This window comes from Takifugu flavidus, chromosome 3, assembly GCF_003711565.1.
Source record: "Takifugu flavidus isolate HTHZ2018 chromosome 3, ASM371156v2, whole genome shotgun sequence".
NCBI lineage: Eukaryota > Metazoa > Chordata > Actinopteri > Tetraodontiformes > Tetraodontidae > Takifugu > Takifugu flavidus.
Window position 1 is genome coordinate 18,384,755 of NC_079522.1, and position 15,029 is coordinate 18,399,783.

Genomic DNA, 15,029 nt, shown 5'->3' on the forward strand with positions numbered 1-15,029 from the left:
TTCTAAACTTTTCCTTAAAGAAAGTTACCAACTGAGTTGCAGGAAAAACATTTGCAAAATCTCAAAAACTGGCACTTAGTAATAAAATAATAAATCCACTTACAAGCAGAGGACTGAACAAAAACACTTTTAGAAAAAAAATAACATTTGGGCAATGAATTTAGAAATGAAAGTGAGGAATTTATTATTGGACAGTGATGCCACACAGATGTGGAAAAGTATTACAAATACAAGAAAATACAACCTTAAAATTGTGTAGTTATCTAAAGAGAATTAGATAGATAGATAGATAGATAGATAGATAGTAGATAGATAGATAGATAGATAGATATAGATAGATAGATAGATAGATAATAGATAGATAGATAGATAGATAATAGATAGATAGATAGATAGATAGATAGATAGATAGATAGATATGAAGTAAAATATCTGCACTGGGAATGCAGAATCGAATTTATTGTGTGATTTCTTGACCCAGCTGACCACCTCTACCCTCACTGTTCCGGCATGTGGCTGAGAGAGTCATCATCTGCCTGCAACAAAGGCAAATCAAACCCTTTTGCTGATATGTAAATCCAGCTCATTTGGGTATCAAAGACTCTCCCCACTCTGCACATTTTGTTTATCGATAAATACTTTGATGGAGCTGCAGGTTTACAGAGCAACAAAATGGGAAAGGTAAGTCCAAAACCTGGGCAAACCAGGAGGCATCGGTACGTTTATTCTAGTTTTAAATATATTTAACAGCTCCTTTTTTCCCCGGCGTCTGACACAGATCACATTTTTTGAGGAGAAGAAATTCCAGGGCCGCTGCTACAACTGCAGCAGTGACTGTGCAGATCTGCACACTTACTTCGGCCGCTGCAACTCTATCAGGGTAGAGAGTGGCGTGTGGGTGATCTACGAAAGACCCAACTACAAGGGCTTCCAGTACATTCTCAGCCCAGGGGAGTATGCAGACAACCAGCAGTGGATGGCATTCAATGACAATGTCAAATCCTGTCGCACTGTAAAGAATGTAAGAAGTCTACACACTGGCAGAGATGTTTTGGCATTCATGTCTGCAGCTTTACTTTGTTTTTGCTGTATGTTTACATATTCTATAACGTTGTTTTTGGTAATTTTAGGCTGTTTTTTGGTCATTCACGTTACATGACTATCCAGATTTGTTCCTAACTACTATGCCATGGTTAAGTGGTTATTAGTGTAGAGAATAACATGCTGCTTTGTTCATAGATTTATGGAAACGCATGGAAGCTGAGGTTGTATGAGAGGCCAGACTTCGGTGGACAGATGGTGGAATGTTCTGATGATTGTTCCTCGGTCTATGACACCTACAAGCTGCGCGAGGTGTACTCCTGTGCGGTGACTGATGGGGTCTGGATCTTTTACGACCTCCCCAACTACAGGGGGCGCCAGTATCTGCTGGAGAGGGGAGAGTATCGGCAGCATGTAGACTGGGGGGCATCTTCACCTGGTGTTGGCTCCTTCCGCAGGATCACTGAGTTTTGACCAAGCTCTAGCTTTAAACAAAATGATATCTGTACTTAAAAAACAACAATAAATCATAAGCAAATCATGAATTTTTGTCACGGATGTTCAGTACACACGCCTCGTGCTAAAGCACTACTTTGCAAGACGGAGGAATCTTTACAGGTAAAGTGTGGTGGGCAACACTTTTTCTCCAACAATTTGCCATCATTTTTAATTCAAGGCTATTATCTACAAAAGTTTGTAAATTTAAATCAATGCAATTTAACATTTCATACACAGACAGAATGTCAATAAATAAATGTATCTGTCCTATGGGTCTGTTATTAGTGAATCTAGTTTTTAATTAAGAGTCTTCAAATAAACACAATATTGATGATTGGAAGAACAGTAGAACCCCTCCTGCACACCCCAGCTATAAGTCAGTTTACCTACTGAGGTCAATGACTCTGACACGGACAGACCAAGACTGTTTATATCCTCCTGTGTGTGCAGGCTTTGTATTTAGATTCAATTTACTTTAGTTAATGTCTTTGTTGTTGTAAACACCATTGATACGAACCTTCAATATGTACATTTCAGGTGTTGTATATGTTTTGTGGATCAGTGTTTCAATAAGACAAATTTTAGATATGGATCCCTGCTTGGACAACAGTTACCCCAACCATTTGGGTATAATAGTGAGCAATCTCACCTTTTCTGACACCCATGGATCGGATTTAGAGGCACTGATCTTCTCCCCAGCATCTTCGCCCTTGGCTGCACGGAGCAGCACGACCTGAAGGACACTGTACATTTCCAACAGAAAAGACTTAAAAAACAAAACAAATAAATTCATCTCTAAATTCAAAAATGCACCGGACACTTCTGCCACTCGGCAACCATAAAACACAGAATTCATTAAAAAAAATACGTGTGACTCTCTAATGGGAAACAAGCCTGACTTATAACCAACCATGTGACCCAAACTGTCACACTAATAATATAGAGGAGGTTAAATGGGCTGTAACGATGGGTCAAATATTCCAAACAACAATCACAGTGTTAACCTTTTCCAGGTTAACACTGCCTACAAAACTGTAAAAGAAAACTTCAATGCATCACATATGCATGTGTGTTCATGAAGGGAAGCGTTCCTTGAAAATCTTTCCAAATGAGACTATCCCTTTATATTTAAACAGCCTCTGGTCATTCTTCGTGACAAGTGGAACCACCAACCTAACCCTAACCCTAACCCTAACCCTAACCCTAAGACGCATAAAACACCTAAAATAAGGCATTGAAATACTGAAACTGTAAAATAAGCAAAAAAGAAGCACTTTCGAGTTGAGTTTCAATGTAAATCATGTGCTATTACTGACTCAGCAGTGCGGTGAGCCATTACTGTAAAAAAAACAAAATAAAACCTCCTGCATTATGTAATCTGTAAGGTTTTCGAGGAAAACGATTGCCAAATAAGTTTTGCAGAGTCAACAAAGCTCACTATTTCCAAAATGTGGTGGAGCTGAAATGCAAATATGCATAAAAGGGAAATACAAGTACAGACTAATTGCACTTAGTTACATTTTAGCAGTTTGATGTATAAAGTCCGGTGGTTTCACAGTAACTGACTCAGCTCAAATCATTTAATATCAAACCAAATGTCCTGCAGTGGCCTTGTTTTGGTCAGCACACCACGCTGCACCCAGTGGCTTTAGGATGCTTTGCATTTGCATTGTTGTGGGAAACAGGATTGACTGCTTCAGAACAATGTGATAAGCCTGGATAAATATTTGAACTGCTGATTGAATGATCCAGTTCACAGAAAGCAAACCATGTGCTTGGTTGATTGTTCTTGTTCTGTATAAAGAGAACATTGGAAGTGGCCACTTTAATGTTTGATATTCATTGATTATCAAAGTTGATTAACTATGGACAAGGTAGTTTTCAGTTAAATTAATATTTGGTACAAGCTTGTAACAGATACTTTAAAGTTTTTCCATTCTTCAATTTTCCAGATTGTGTTTTACGAGGACAAAAACTTCCAGGGCCGTTTCTATGAGTCCAACAATGACTCCAGTGACCTTCAGGGGTATCTCAATCGCTGCAACTCTATCAGAGTGGAAGGAGGATTCTGGGTAATCTATGAGAAACCAAATTACATGGGCTACCAGTATGTGCTGAGTCCCGGAGAGTACCCAGACTACCAGTGCTGGCTGGGTATCGATGACACTGTCCGGTCTTGTCGCGTCATCCGGAATGTAAGTTATAAAAGTCAAATTGTTCCATTATTAACATTTTTTTTAAAATTATGTTTGGTTTCAAAAGACTTTCTAGTGGATTTTTCTTCCTAATCCATTACTTTGTTTCAGTTGCATCAGTATTGATAAACCCCTGGTGGTTAAAGCTCTGCATTGCAACTTCAAATATTTGCAATAATCATCATTTTCTTGCAGGTGGGAAATTCATGGAGGCTGAAGGTTTGGGAGAGGCCAAACTTTGAAGGTCAGTCCATGGAGGTAGCGGACAACATGCCTGCTTTCCACGAGCGCTGGCACAGCCGTGACGTCCACTCCTGCAAAGTGTTTGAAGGTGCCTGGGTCTTCTATGAGCATCCCAACTACAAGGGTAGGCAGTACCTGCTGGAGCGAGGCGAGTACCGGCGCTACTCTGACTGGGGTGGTGTGCAGCCAGCTGTTGGATCCATTCACCGGGTTGCAGAACATTAATGGTAAAGGTTCTGAGGAAAATGTAAAAGTGTAAAGTGAGCATCTCCAAAATAAATTCATGGCACAAATGATCACTTTTACATGGTTTCATTGCTCAATTTGTTCCTCTAGTTGAATCATTCATGAATTATGAATAAAATGTGTCTGTCTGACTGGCTGGCTGGCTGGCTGGCTGGCTGGCTGGCTGGCTGGCTGGCTGCTGGCTGGCTGGCTGGCTGGCTGGCTGGCTGGCTGGCTGGCTGGCTGTCCACCAAACATTTAAAGGACCACAGTAGAAGGATGCCGAAGGTTAAAACTGGTTAAATAGATGGTTTGAGACAAAGGGGAAGACAGAGGAGAATTGTTCACCATGGCAACCTCTGAAGGGAAAAGATTGAGGAAACACAGTTATTGTGAGTTATTGTGAGGTCTTTGTATAGTGTACTTAAATAATCTAATATTGTCTATCATCAAAGCTACATCTATATTTGAACATGTGTTTGTAAATATTGTTACTAGATAGAAATTTAATAACGTCCTACATTGGGTTAACTTGTGATTTGTGTCTATGTAAAACGCTTAAGTGGTTGCAGTACTACGACCTCTACTGTTTTCTACGTGTCAGTAACACAACACATGAGCGATATAGCTCTATCTATCTATCTATCTATCTATCTATCTATCTATCTATCTATCTATCTATCTATCTATCTATCTATCTATCTATCTATCTATCTATCTATCTATCTATCTATCTATACTGTATATATATGTGTGTGTGAAGCCATAAAATACCTTTATGAAAATTCCCTGGAGTGTGTACACTGTTATAGATGTACTGTCATAAATCTATAAAATGTCCATTTATGTTCCCTTTTAAGAAGAATACTTTACTGTCATTGAAATTGTGAGCCACTGCAGCTTTGGCCTCACTGCCTTTGCTGATTAACCTCACCTGCTTTTGATGGTGGGGGAAAGTGAAGCCTACTAACTCAGCACAGAAATGCCTGTAAAGATAGCATAAGCTAATACATCCAGATTTCTAATGTATGCAAATTTGGCTTCAACATTGTGTCAGGGTGTGATAGGCTGTGATGGGGGGATAGAAAGCACCGATGTGATTAGAAGACAGTAGTATACATGTGATTTGCAAATGAGTAACAGAGCTGCTGGCTTCAGCAGATGATGAACTTTTAGAGCACACCAGTCTCTTCTGCTTCCCGTTATGCTGAGCAAGCAGTTTCTGTGTTGCATGAGATCCTCTTCAACTTGAGTTATTCAAAGAGGTTGGACGTTTACACTAGTGTAAAATCTAAATACTTCACTTCTTTGGACTCTTCTTTGCATTGTGAAGAGATTTTTTCTTATAGTAACAGTATAAAATGTGCATATCATACTCTTAAAATACTAGATTAAACAACAATTATAACAGATTAATCAGTTATCATTTTAGCATCTGAGTGTCCTCCACTAATTTTGACTGATACTACTTTGTGGCCATTATTAGCCAACATTAGTCTCCTCCACTAGTATCATATAAACTAGTTTCATATTAAACTGGCCAAAAAGACACACACACAAACACAAACATATATATTTCCAGCTGAGAAGGTTTGAAGAATGTTGTTTACTTTGTTTCTTTAAAACACAACAGCTGTTTTGGTCCTTTAAGAAAGAAGTGAATCCATGAATGAAAACGTAGCCATTCATAAAATCCACAAGGGACGGACGTCAGACCAGCATTGATGGTGATTGGGCCACTTTTTGATTGACATGGTGTTCTAACCAATGGGCGCACAGCAAAAGGCTCGGTTTAACCCCGGTCAGCGAACCGATTTGTTCATTGAGAAAAAAACCACGGGAGAGTTTCTGGAGGAGCGACAGGGGATGTGCGTGAGGAAACCAGCGTCAAGTCCAATTTCTCCCACCACTAAGAAACTTTACCTGTGAAGTGAGTTGCTATTCTTCTCGCACGACAATAACACACGAAGGAATGCACGCTTCTCTCCGTTTTATTGCATCACTGCTGCGATGTTCTTGCTGTTGCTGTTAGTCAGGGAAGAGATGAACGCCATTTTCTGGATATCAAAGTCAACATTGCGTCCATTTTCCCGTGCGTCTGCCTGCGCTGCAGGGCGACGTTAGCAGGTTTCTTAGCATCCAGACTCTTTGTATTTGCTAGGTGGCTAATTTCTCAATGGTACAAAGCCCCACCCACTCTTCTTTCGCTGGGGATCAAGTTTCTCTTCAATGAGAAAAACAAGGAGGTCTCGAGGTGCTCTCCACCTCTGTGCGTCACCGTTCTTTATTATTTTTTTTAATGTAATCTGTTTATTGCTTTATTTGCTCATAGCAAAGTTACAGTGCAATTATCAACTGTTAATTAGAAATAGAGCAGGACTTAAAGTAAATGAGGCTTTCCATCAAACTTGTGTCATCTGCACTAACTGACGACAGTTTTACCTTAAAGTTAACATTTTATATCGGTGTTTCATAACAGCTTGCCGTAAACACTAACATTTGAAATGAAGTCCTTAAATGGTATTCCTTAACATTAAATGGAACTGGAAAGAATGGTTAGTGAAAGCAACCAGTTTGGGTCAAAACCTAAAATAACTCCACTAATACTGGAACTGGTAGCTGATGAATCAAATGTCAGCAAGGTTTTATTTTTAAGATGGACAGGTTGGTGGCAGTGTAGATGTGTAGGTTAGCATGACGGCAGCATACCACGGCACAACAGGTACATTTGCGATTGTATTTTTAGCGTGGAAGGAAAATTTGTTAATTATATTTACATACTTCATCACCACGAACTGTGGAGAATTGGGTGCAAATGTTGGTGCTAAATCTATTTAAAAAGAGGGACTGGTTATAATTCAACTGTGGCTAAAATGGTTGCTTATAATAAGAAAGAGGTTTGAAATGTACTAATGATATTGATACATAGATTAATTGATAGAATATAAGGAAACCAGGAATAACAAAATTCTATAGTTGGATAGAACAAATTAAGGCATAATACAGCTGACAGTATTATCTCCAGGTGGCCTATCTACCAGTAACATAAAATACTGCTATGTGTATGTTGTGCATAAAACTGTGCTCTTTGTTGTATTATTGCACTTTTTGTCTTTAATGCTTTTGACTGTCAACAACAAACAAGAACATTCTTTGTATACAAATCAGTCACACACAGTAAAGTTTATCACAGTTGCATAGTTTCACGATTTTTAGCTTCATGCAACTAGAAGCCCAAATAAGCCAAAAAAAAGGAGTATTGAAAATAGTCACTAATAAGCTCTGTAGATTTCTAATTATCGGCGTGGCAGCATAATGTAGAGAATTTTCATAAATCTCAGAATGGGTTTTGTTGAAAACATGGGCAACAATGTTTTACAGAACTTTTTAGCTTGAGCATCTAATAGTATGAATTCGTTTTGGTGGAATTTGTTTGGCAGTACAGAAAAAAAAATCATTGTACCATTACTGCTAACTGGTTTCATGCGTTATTAGTTCAGGGAGACAGCACTGCCTACTGACCAATCAATGATCTGGAAAATGACATCATTCAGAGCAGATCCCTGAGCTCGGATGGGAGAGGTGTGCTGCAGACATGTAAAAGGAAAGGAAGTAAAACTGGAAAATTAGAGAGCATATCTAAAACAACAAAATGGAGCTACTTTTTGTTCTGCATATCCACACAGCATGGATGCCATCTGTACTGGTTTCTCTTCTCAAGAAATGACAGTGCTCCTGCAGCTCGTATTCAAGTCAAGACGTTGCGTAATGCTGTGATTGATGTCAGAGTTTTTATAGCCACTGTAATGCCTTTTGTGGGGTTTTAGAAATACAAACAGCAAGATACACAAAACACATCATAGCCTGGGAATTCCCAGAAATCATGGTGATAGATTAAACATACAGATATTTTTGTAGGGTGAAGACTCCTACGATATGGATGGCTTCTATGACCAGCAGGTTCCATTTGTAGCTTCGGAGAGTGTGAGTTTCAAAGATTTCAAGCACATATGCAATCTTGGAAAAGAGGCTGATTGTGTGACCAGTTTTCGCTCTTCAAACTGTAGAAATGGCCCTCAGAAGTTGCTGAGAAATGTCTCAGCGAGCGGAAGAGGAAGTTCATGGACACAGAGTTGGCCCAGGACACGGAAGGTAGCTTCACCATCTATGATGACATGAAACAATGATACAATGCAATAGATGCCAGTTAATAACTGAAGTACCAATGTGGTTATAGCATGTGAAACCACCCAGATGGAAAAAAGACACTGGGACAATTATTTTTTTGGCTGTAATTGAATACAACCTGATTTCAAAATGAATTAGGATAATGATGGACGTCACTGTGATAGATTCACCGAAATTAAGGCCAAGAATGGTATTTCTGATGACGTGTGTTTTAAAAATGACTCTTGTACAGCTTAAATCTTAATGTCATTTCATCACTGTTTTGCAGAGCTCTTTCAAGATTTAAGTCAGCTTCAAGAAATCTGGATAGCAGAAGGTGAATTTTGCTGAATAAAACAGCATTTACATGTTAGTTTTAGTCTTCTCTGTAGGCCCACTGGCAGGAATGATATTGTTGGTGTCTGTGGAAATGTTGCAGTACCAAATGTGGCCTCTGGGTAACCCAACAGCAAACTTGTTGACACGCTTCTCAAGTAAAGCCTCAAAATTCAGTAGCCAAGTGACCAGAGTGCTAAAGGGCCAGTTGGGAGATTGTTTGGCTGCACCACGATTTTAAGAAGTTATTTTTTTCCTTCTCACAGCTCAAGTTCCTGATGATGAGCAGTTTGTCCCAGATTTTCAGTCCAACAACTGTAAGTAGTAAGCAAAGTTGTGTAAATTCTTCATTGTAACTAAAAACCACTGTAATTTGTAAAGTAATGTTTCCAGTTTCCAGGTTTTTCTCCTGGTTAAATGTACAACCCTAAAATCTGGCTATGCTGTGCTGCTATATATTTTGACTAAATTAAATGTATGCTGCAATAAGTGACAGCAAAGAACCAAATATTTCGAAGCACAGTGCTTAAATACATCACATGTCCCCAACAACAACTCTGATATCGAGTGCGTACATTACCAGGTCACAGTGTTTGACTGGCAGCCATATAAAGATATGAGCCACACCACTGGTGGCAGGTGAATGTTGGATTTATAATGCATCGACGTCATAGATGTTCATGGAAGGACATTTACAGTTAACGCTGCTGTGGTTGGGGCTTTAAGATCAGAACTCAATATGGCCCAATGTTATTAGTTACTGAATAAATTTACTGGATTAAAAGAGTAAGTTCCCATAAACAGTGGTGGAGTGTGCATTAGAGTCAACAAGAGATCTTTAAATGTCAGTCTACAAAGGTATTAGCGAAAGGAGTTTTCATGAAAATCAGGCTACGTTTGTTCCAAATATTATAAAACTCCCACTTACATTCCACATTTCTGCAGACTTTTTTGAGACCACTCTCTCTGTTCAGAGTTTCTCTTTCTGCCAAAATGCATTTTATTTACTTTGTATTTATTGAAGTATTTTGTAGGGATAAGATCAAGACAATTTCGAGCTTCTCTGCTCACATGTACCTGGGATAGATGCACAGCTGTATTTACTTTAACATATGACCTCTGACCCCTTATGAAAAATCCCTTCATCCTTTCTTCAGTGTAAAGGACAGATAAGAAGCCTTTGTTTGTTCTTTGACGCTCTGCTCGTCACCAGTACGGAGCCATAAACGTAACAGCCACGTCTCTTTTCATCACCTCCTACTTGAGGAAAACTACAGAGCTTGATGTTGGAAGTTTTATGTAGAAACAGAATTTAGATTTCATGTGCACAAGTCATCTTACATGTAATCAACAGCTAGAACACAAAAATGAATTTTTCTAGTGCAAAAATGTAATTATTAATAATATATTGGCAGTGATGTTTCATGGACCGCCTGTCAATAAAGTGAAGCAAGAGTTCAGTGCGTCTTCCTGCACAACCTCTCATGTTAATGCGTGCCTTTACAGGTAAATATAGCTTCTAATCAAACTAGTGTCACATTGTGTGTTGCGTTTTTGTGTGTAATGATTACTTCTGGGTTTGTCTTCTATCCCCAGTTCCCATCACAATAAACCAGCAGGGCTTAAAGCTCCACCACATGCACAATGTGGGTCCACCCATCCTGCAGGTCCACCACCGCTACAGAGGCAGCTGCAGCCTTCCGCCCCCCAGTTGAACAGTAGCTGCCCCCAAGGCCACATTCCAGCTCTGAACCCCTCCTACCGTCACGCTCTCCACCTAACCAGTCGGAGCCAGCAGTTTGCTGTGCCGCGACCCCCCATGAGCTGTCCTCCTGTATCTTTCACTGGAGAACCCAGGTGGGTTCTGATTATTTCTGCTGACTGCAGATAATCAGTGCAGTGTCCTCATGAGCCCTCTCATGTTCTTCTTTCTCCAATCTCTACCGGTTGTTCAACCTCCAGGTTCCATCGGCAGCTGTCAGAGCCATGCCTGACGTTTCTTACCCCAGAGAACAGGGGGACAGTCTCATATGGGCCAGCTAGTCACGAGAAGAGGCCTACATACCAGCGCCACCTTTCAGAGCCTTTGGTTCCACACGGACAACCAGTTTTAAAGCAGGAGCTCATAGATCCACGCTATCCTGATGCCGGTCTGCCTGCCCCCAGTGTGTCCCAGCACCTGGTCTCGATCAAAAAAGAGCCCCAAGACTTTACTTTTGACTCAGGTGAGTGGCTGGGAATGTGTTAGGAGCTGGGTATTGCATTATGTCTGTGGAAGGTCATTCAAAGATAGTAGTGCACTGGTGGGTGTGCGTGATGTATAACATGAAAACCTGCTGAAGATAACGTCTGCTTTTAGAGATACAAAATTGTACAAGGCAGCTAAAATGAGTTACATTCCTTAAACATGGATAATGCCAAAACAAAATGATGATTCATGGCTGGCTAAATATGTCACTGAGTCTGGCATGTCTTGCCCCCAGGTTCTTTACTGATATTATGACTTTTCCTCTTCAATGTCAATATTTTTCCAAGGCGAGGTTTTAGAAAGGAAGCTCCATTTGGTTTAATTCATGAAGACCTTCCTTACAGTTGGTTGTCTATATTTTCTAGAGGTTCACACCTGCCAGTCATCATCATTCGGGAAGTCTCCAGTCTTGTACCAGAATAACAGCAGGGGTGAGTCCTTGTTGGCCTTTGAGCCTGTTTTAATGGGAAAAACATGATCTTTTCTAATTACCTTCCTTTAAACCTCCACAGGCTTTCGTCCTGACAGGGATCCTTGTTTGATGTATGATGACGCTTGTGTTGTGCCAGAAAGATTGGAAGGTAAATCATCCAATGAAGGTTTTAAAGGGTGGGAATGGGGGACATACTGTAGCACTGTGGACTCAATGTGTTGTATGTGTGAGCAGGTAAAGGGAAGCAGGACTGTTTGCCATACCAGCGCCGGGGCTCCTTGCAGCTCTGGCAGTTCTTGCTCACCCTTCTGGACAACCCTTCAAATGGGCACCTGATCATTTGGACTGGGCGAAACATGGAGTTTAAACTCATTGATCCCGAAGAGGTGAGAGAATGAACTTGACCGTATTAAATTATGTAGAACGGGGATTCCGGACTAACAGAGAAGAACAGCAGCTTTAAAGATGAATGTATCAATGTGAAATAGATTTGAATTCCAATAACGTCTTAACAATTGATGAAATTTCTTTTGCAGATGTGTAAATGTATGCTTTTTATTAATGCCATTTATTAAGGTGGCTCGGCTCTGGGGTGTCCAAAAGAATCGACCGGCCATGAACTATGACAAGCTGAGCCGATCGCTGCGATATTACTACGAAAAGGGCATAATGCAGAAGGTAATGGCGGATAAAGATATTTACTGGATTAGAGCTGTTGTCTGATTTACAGGTCTAATTTTCATGTGGCCCTAAAAGGGATCAAGCGTTCAAGAAGATGAAATAAAAAAATGAATTCCCAACTTGAAACATTCCCTGGGTTTGAGGCCGTGCTTGGGTCTCATTAAGGGCTTTGTTAACATCACTCTGCAGCAGTTTTACATTTTATAATGCGGATTAAAGATTGCCTCACAATCGTTCCGATTTATTCGATGAATATTGTTAGTTAATGTCTGTGCTTCCTATCATCCTGCAGGTTGCTGGTGAACGGTACGTCTACAAGTTCGTCTGTAATCTGGAGGCACTTTTCTCCATGGCTTTCCCAGACAACCAGAGGCCAAGTCTGAAGAGTGACGTGGATGCAATCCTGCCTCCGAGTGAGGACGATGGCTTCCCCATACCTACTTATGAGGAAGAGGGTCCGTATCTGACCGAAGGAGGAGAACAGTTCATCCAGTCTTTTCCTGACAGCTATCCTTACTAGATCCCACGGCCTTAATTACTGGGCAGAACTGCATATGAGATGTACGCCTGCATTATATATGCCACAGAATAGATAAATTATTATTTTTTAAGTCTACTGGAAGTTTTGTTCTAAAAGTTTAGTTTAAATAAAAAAGATTCGGCCCAAGGCTTAAACTAGCAAAACACAGTTCTTTAGCATTTTCCAAAGTTTTGCCTTTTCAAAAATACATTTTATTTTTATAACCAAACAATCATAATGTCATAACAAATATAAGATTACAATTTATCACTATTATGTCATAGCATTAAACAAGTGATGACAATGATATTGCAATTTGGCACACAACAGAGCATCTTTTGTAAATTTACAACTTTCTTGTATTTCTGATATTAAGGCTCATGTTATTGCTTTTTAGCGTTCTACAGATTTTATTGATCAAGCTGCGAATATGTTTATGGGTTTTTTGGTCCTTTATCATTGTGACCCCAGTGACCCAAATGTAGTTGCATGGCTGTTGCTGTAGTCTTGACATGAACTCTGGGATTTGTAGTCCAACCAAAAATCTCTCAAAGCCATGTCATACTTTTACCACGGTAATTAGTTTGGGGAATCTTACTCTTTGAAAGATTCAAATGTAACGGTCCTCCTCTAAATATGTATAGTAAAGTTTCCCTTCTTTAAAAGCTAATATTTTTGGCATTATATAAGCTTGTATGTTTTTTTCTAAACTGACAAAGGTACTACTCCTATTTTTGATTTTTGTGACACTGCCATTTATGATGCTAATAAGAAGCATGGACTTTATGCCTTTTGTATAGTTGATTTGCTTCAATATATAGAAAAGGTGTATAATTATATACGGATATATTTTTTCAAATGGCTGCATTTGCTTTGTGTGTACTACAAATTGTATCATTTTCAGCCTCTGTAGAACGACTTACTGACTTGCGATCATGCCAGTTCAGTGGATGGTGTAATGGTGTTGTATGTCATAAGATCAGATGGTGGTATGAATGAAGACACCATGACAAATGCCAGTTTATGTGTGCCTTCTGTTGATCTTTACTGATGTAATAAAACTATTTTACTTCTTTATTTTTTTTCCCTTCTTAAATAGTTTTGCAGATGTTGTGGCTGCAATGTTTTACGGAAAAAGAGTTTTGTTTCAAACTTTAAACATGATTCAGACAACAATTAACAGTTTTTTTAATGAAGAAATTAATACCACCAATAAAAGTCTGAAAACAAGAATGAATGGCTCTACATGAAACTTGGCCTTTTACTGCTGAGTGGGATCGCCATTACAATTATCACAATCCTCTTCGTTATTAATGACATTAATAAACTACTACAGACAAAATGAATTCACAAACCCAATATTATAGCATGCAATGCATTGGCATTATAATAGACTAAAATTTGAAAAAGCAATCTTTAAGAAGATTTCACTAAAGAAAATGGAAGATTAATTTAGAAAGTTAGGAAGAGCAGTTAAGCCGGAGGGCTTTTTTGTACTAATATGTACTGTATTTCTCCTGGCCACACACTGTTTGAGTGTAATTGTCCTAATGAGAACTGACTAAAGAAGGCAGTAAGTATTAATCATCATAATTAAAAGGGACAGACTTGAAAATGCTGCAGTTTAAAATGTTGTGGTTATTCTGCAAGCAAATCTTCATGTGTTACTACATGTTGTGGAAAACCTTTTTTTCCTTTATTGGTTACAAAATGCTTATAAAACCAAAGTTTCTTCTCAGTTTGTGGTCTAAAAATGAGGAGGTTAATTTCCATTCAGGGTTGGGTTGCAATACCATGCTGCATCTCTAAATGCACTATTTGTTTGGATCATAGGTATGCATTGCCCTAAAGAATATACCAAACTCTAAAGATACATTTTAATGTGTGTTAATGTTTACTAGTCTGGTTGTTTGGTTGCTTCATCAGTGAATGGCGACTGTTCCAACAGCATTCAAGTGAGAGGTGGGATACACCAGGTCAGCAAAAGGCTACCGTCCAAAGAAGAACAACAATTTAAAGGTCTCCTATCCCTCAAAACATGGCAGTGTGAGGAAGATGGAGAACCCACACAGACACAGGGAGAACTTGCACACTCCCCAAGGAATTCAAACTGTGTTTGGTAACCATCGCACTGCTAACCACAAAGCCCAAAGTGTGCAAGTAAAGGAGGAGAAGGGAGCAATGAAGGAGAGGGCAGAAAGGGGAGAACAGCCACATGCATCATGGATGGAAATACAGGTTTGTTATCCTGAAGATGTACAGTATATTTGAACTGAGGGGTCAGTGGGGCCACAGGTCAGTACACAACAGTATAGCGTCTGTTACAATCCAAATTGTTTCTAGGCACTTTCCAGAATCCCAGGGCCTGACCCCCAAACAAGCAACAGTGGCAAGGAAAAACTCCCCTTTAACAGGAAGAAACCTTGAGCAGGACCAGGCTCA

At 39.5% G+C, this 15,029-nt stretch overlaps 3 protein-coding genes across 4 annotated transcripts; all 3 read left to right on the forward strand.

The window, feature by feature from the left end:
* Positions 1–643: 643 nt before the first annotated feature.
* Positions 644–2,164, forward strand: LOC130523471 (gamma-crystallin S-like). Its single transcript, XM_057028827.1, has 3 exons — positions 644–681; positions 751–1,021; positions 1,240–2,164. Exons 1-3 carry the CDS (start codon positions 644–646, stop codon positions 1,513–1,515), a joined length of 585 nt encoding a protein of 194 aa, XP_056884807.1. The 3' UTR covers positions 1,516–2,164.
* A 748-nt stretch (positions 2,165–2,912) lies between these two features.
* On the forward strand, positions 2,913–4,273 carry LOC130522272 (gamma-crystallin S-1-like). Its single transcript, XM_057026428.1, has 3 exons — positions 2,913–3,413; positions 3,492–3,734; positions 3,930–4,273. Exons 1-3 carry the CDS (start codon positions 3,405–3,407, stop codon positions 4,200–4,202), a joined length of 525 nt encoding a protein of 174 aa, XP_056882408.1. The 5' UTR covers positions 2,913–3,404; the 3' UTR covers positions 4,203–4,273.
* Positions 4,274–5,992: 1,719 nt separating this feature from the next.
* Positions 5,993–13,664, forward strand: LOC130522269 (ETS translocation variant 5-like). Of its 2 annotated transcripts, none has more exons than XM_057026421.1 (13): positions 5,993–6,132; positions 8,121–8,186; positions 8,270–8,354; positions 8,659–8,706; positions 8,972–9,022; positions 10,121–10,211; positions 10,302–10,562; positions 10,668–10,930; positions 11,319–11,384; positions 11,466–11,534; positions 11,618–11,772; positions 11,963–12,064; positions 12,360–13,664. In XM_057026421.1, the coding sequence occupies exons 2-13, from the start codon at positions 8,139–8,141 to the stop codon at positions 12,585–12,587; spliced, it is 1,467 nt and encodes a 488-aa protein (XP_056882401.1). In that variant the 5' UTR covers positions 5,993–6,132; positions 8,121–8,138; the 3' UTR covers positions 12,588–13,664. The 2 variants fall into 2 exon arrangements, with proteins under 2 accessions (XP_056882401.1, XP_056882402.1); XM_057026422.1 differs by having other exon boundaries at positions 11,621–11,772.
* The last annotated feature ends 1,365 nt before the right edge of the window (positions 13,665–15,029 follow it).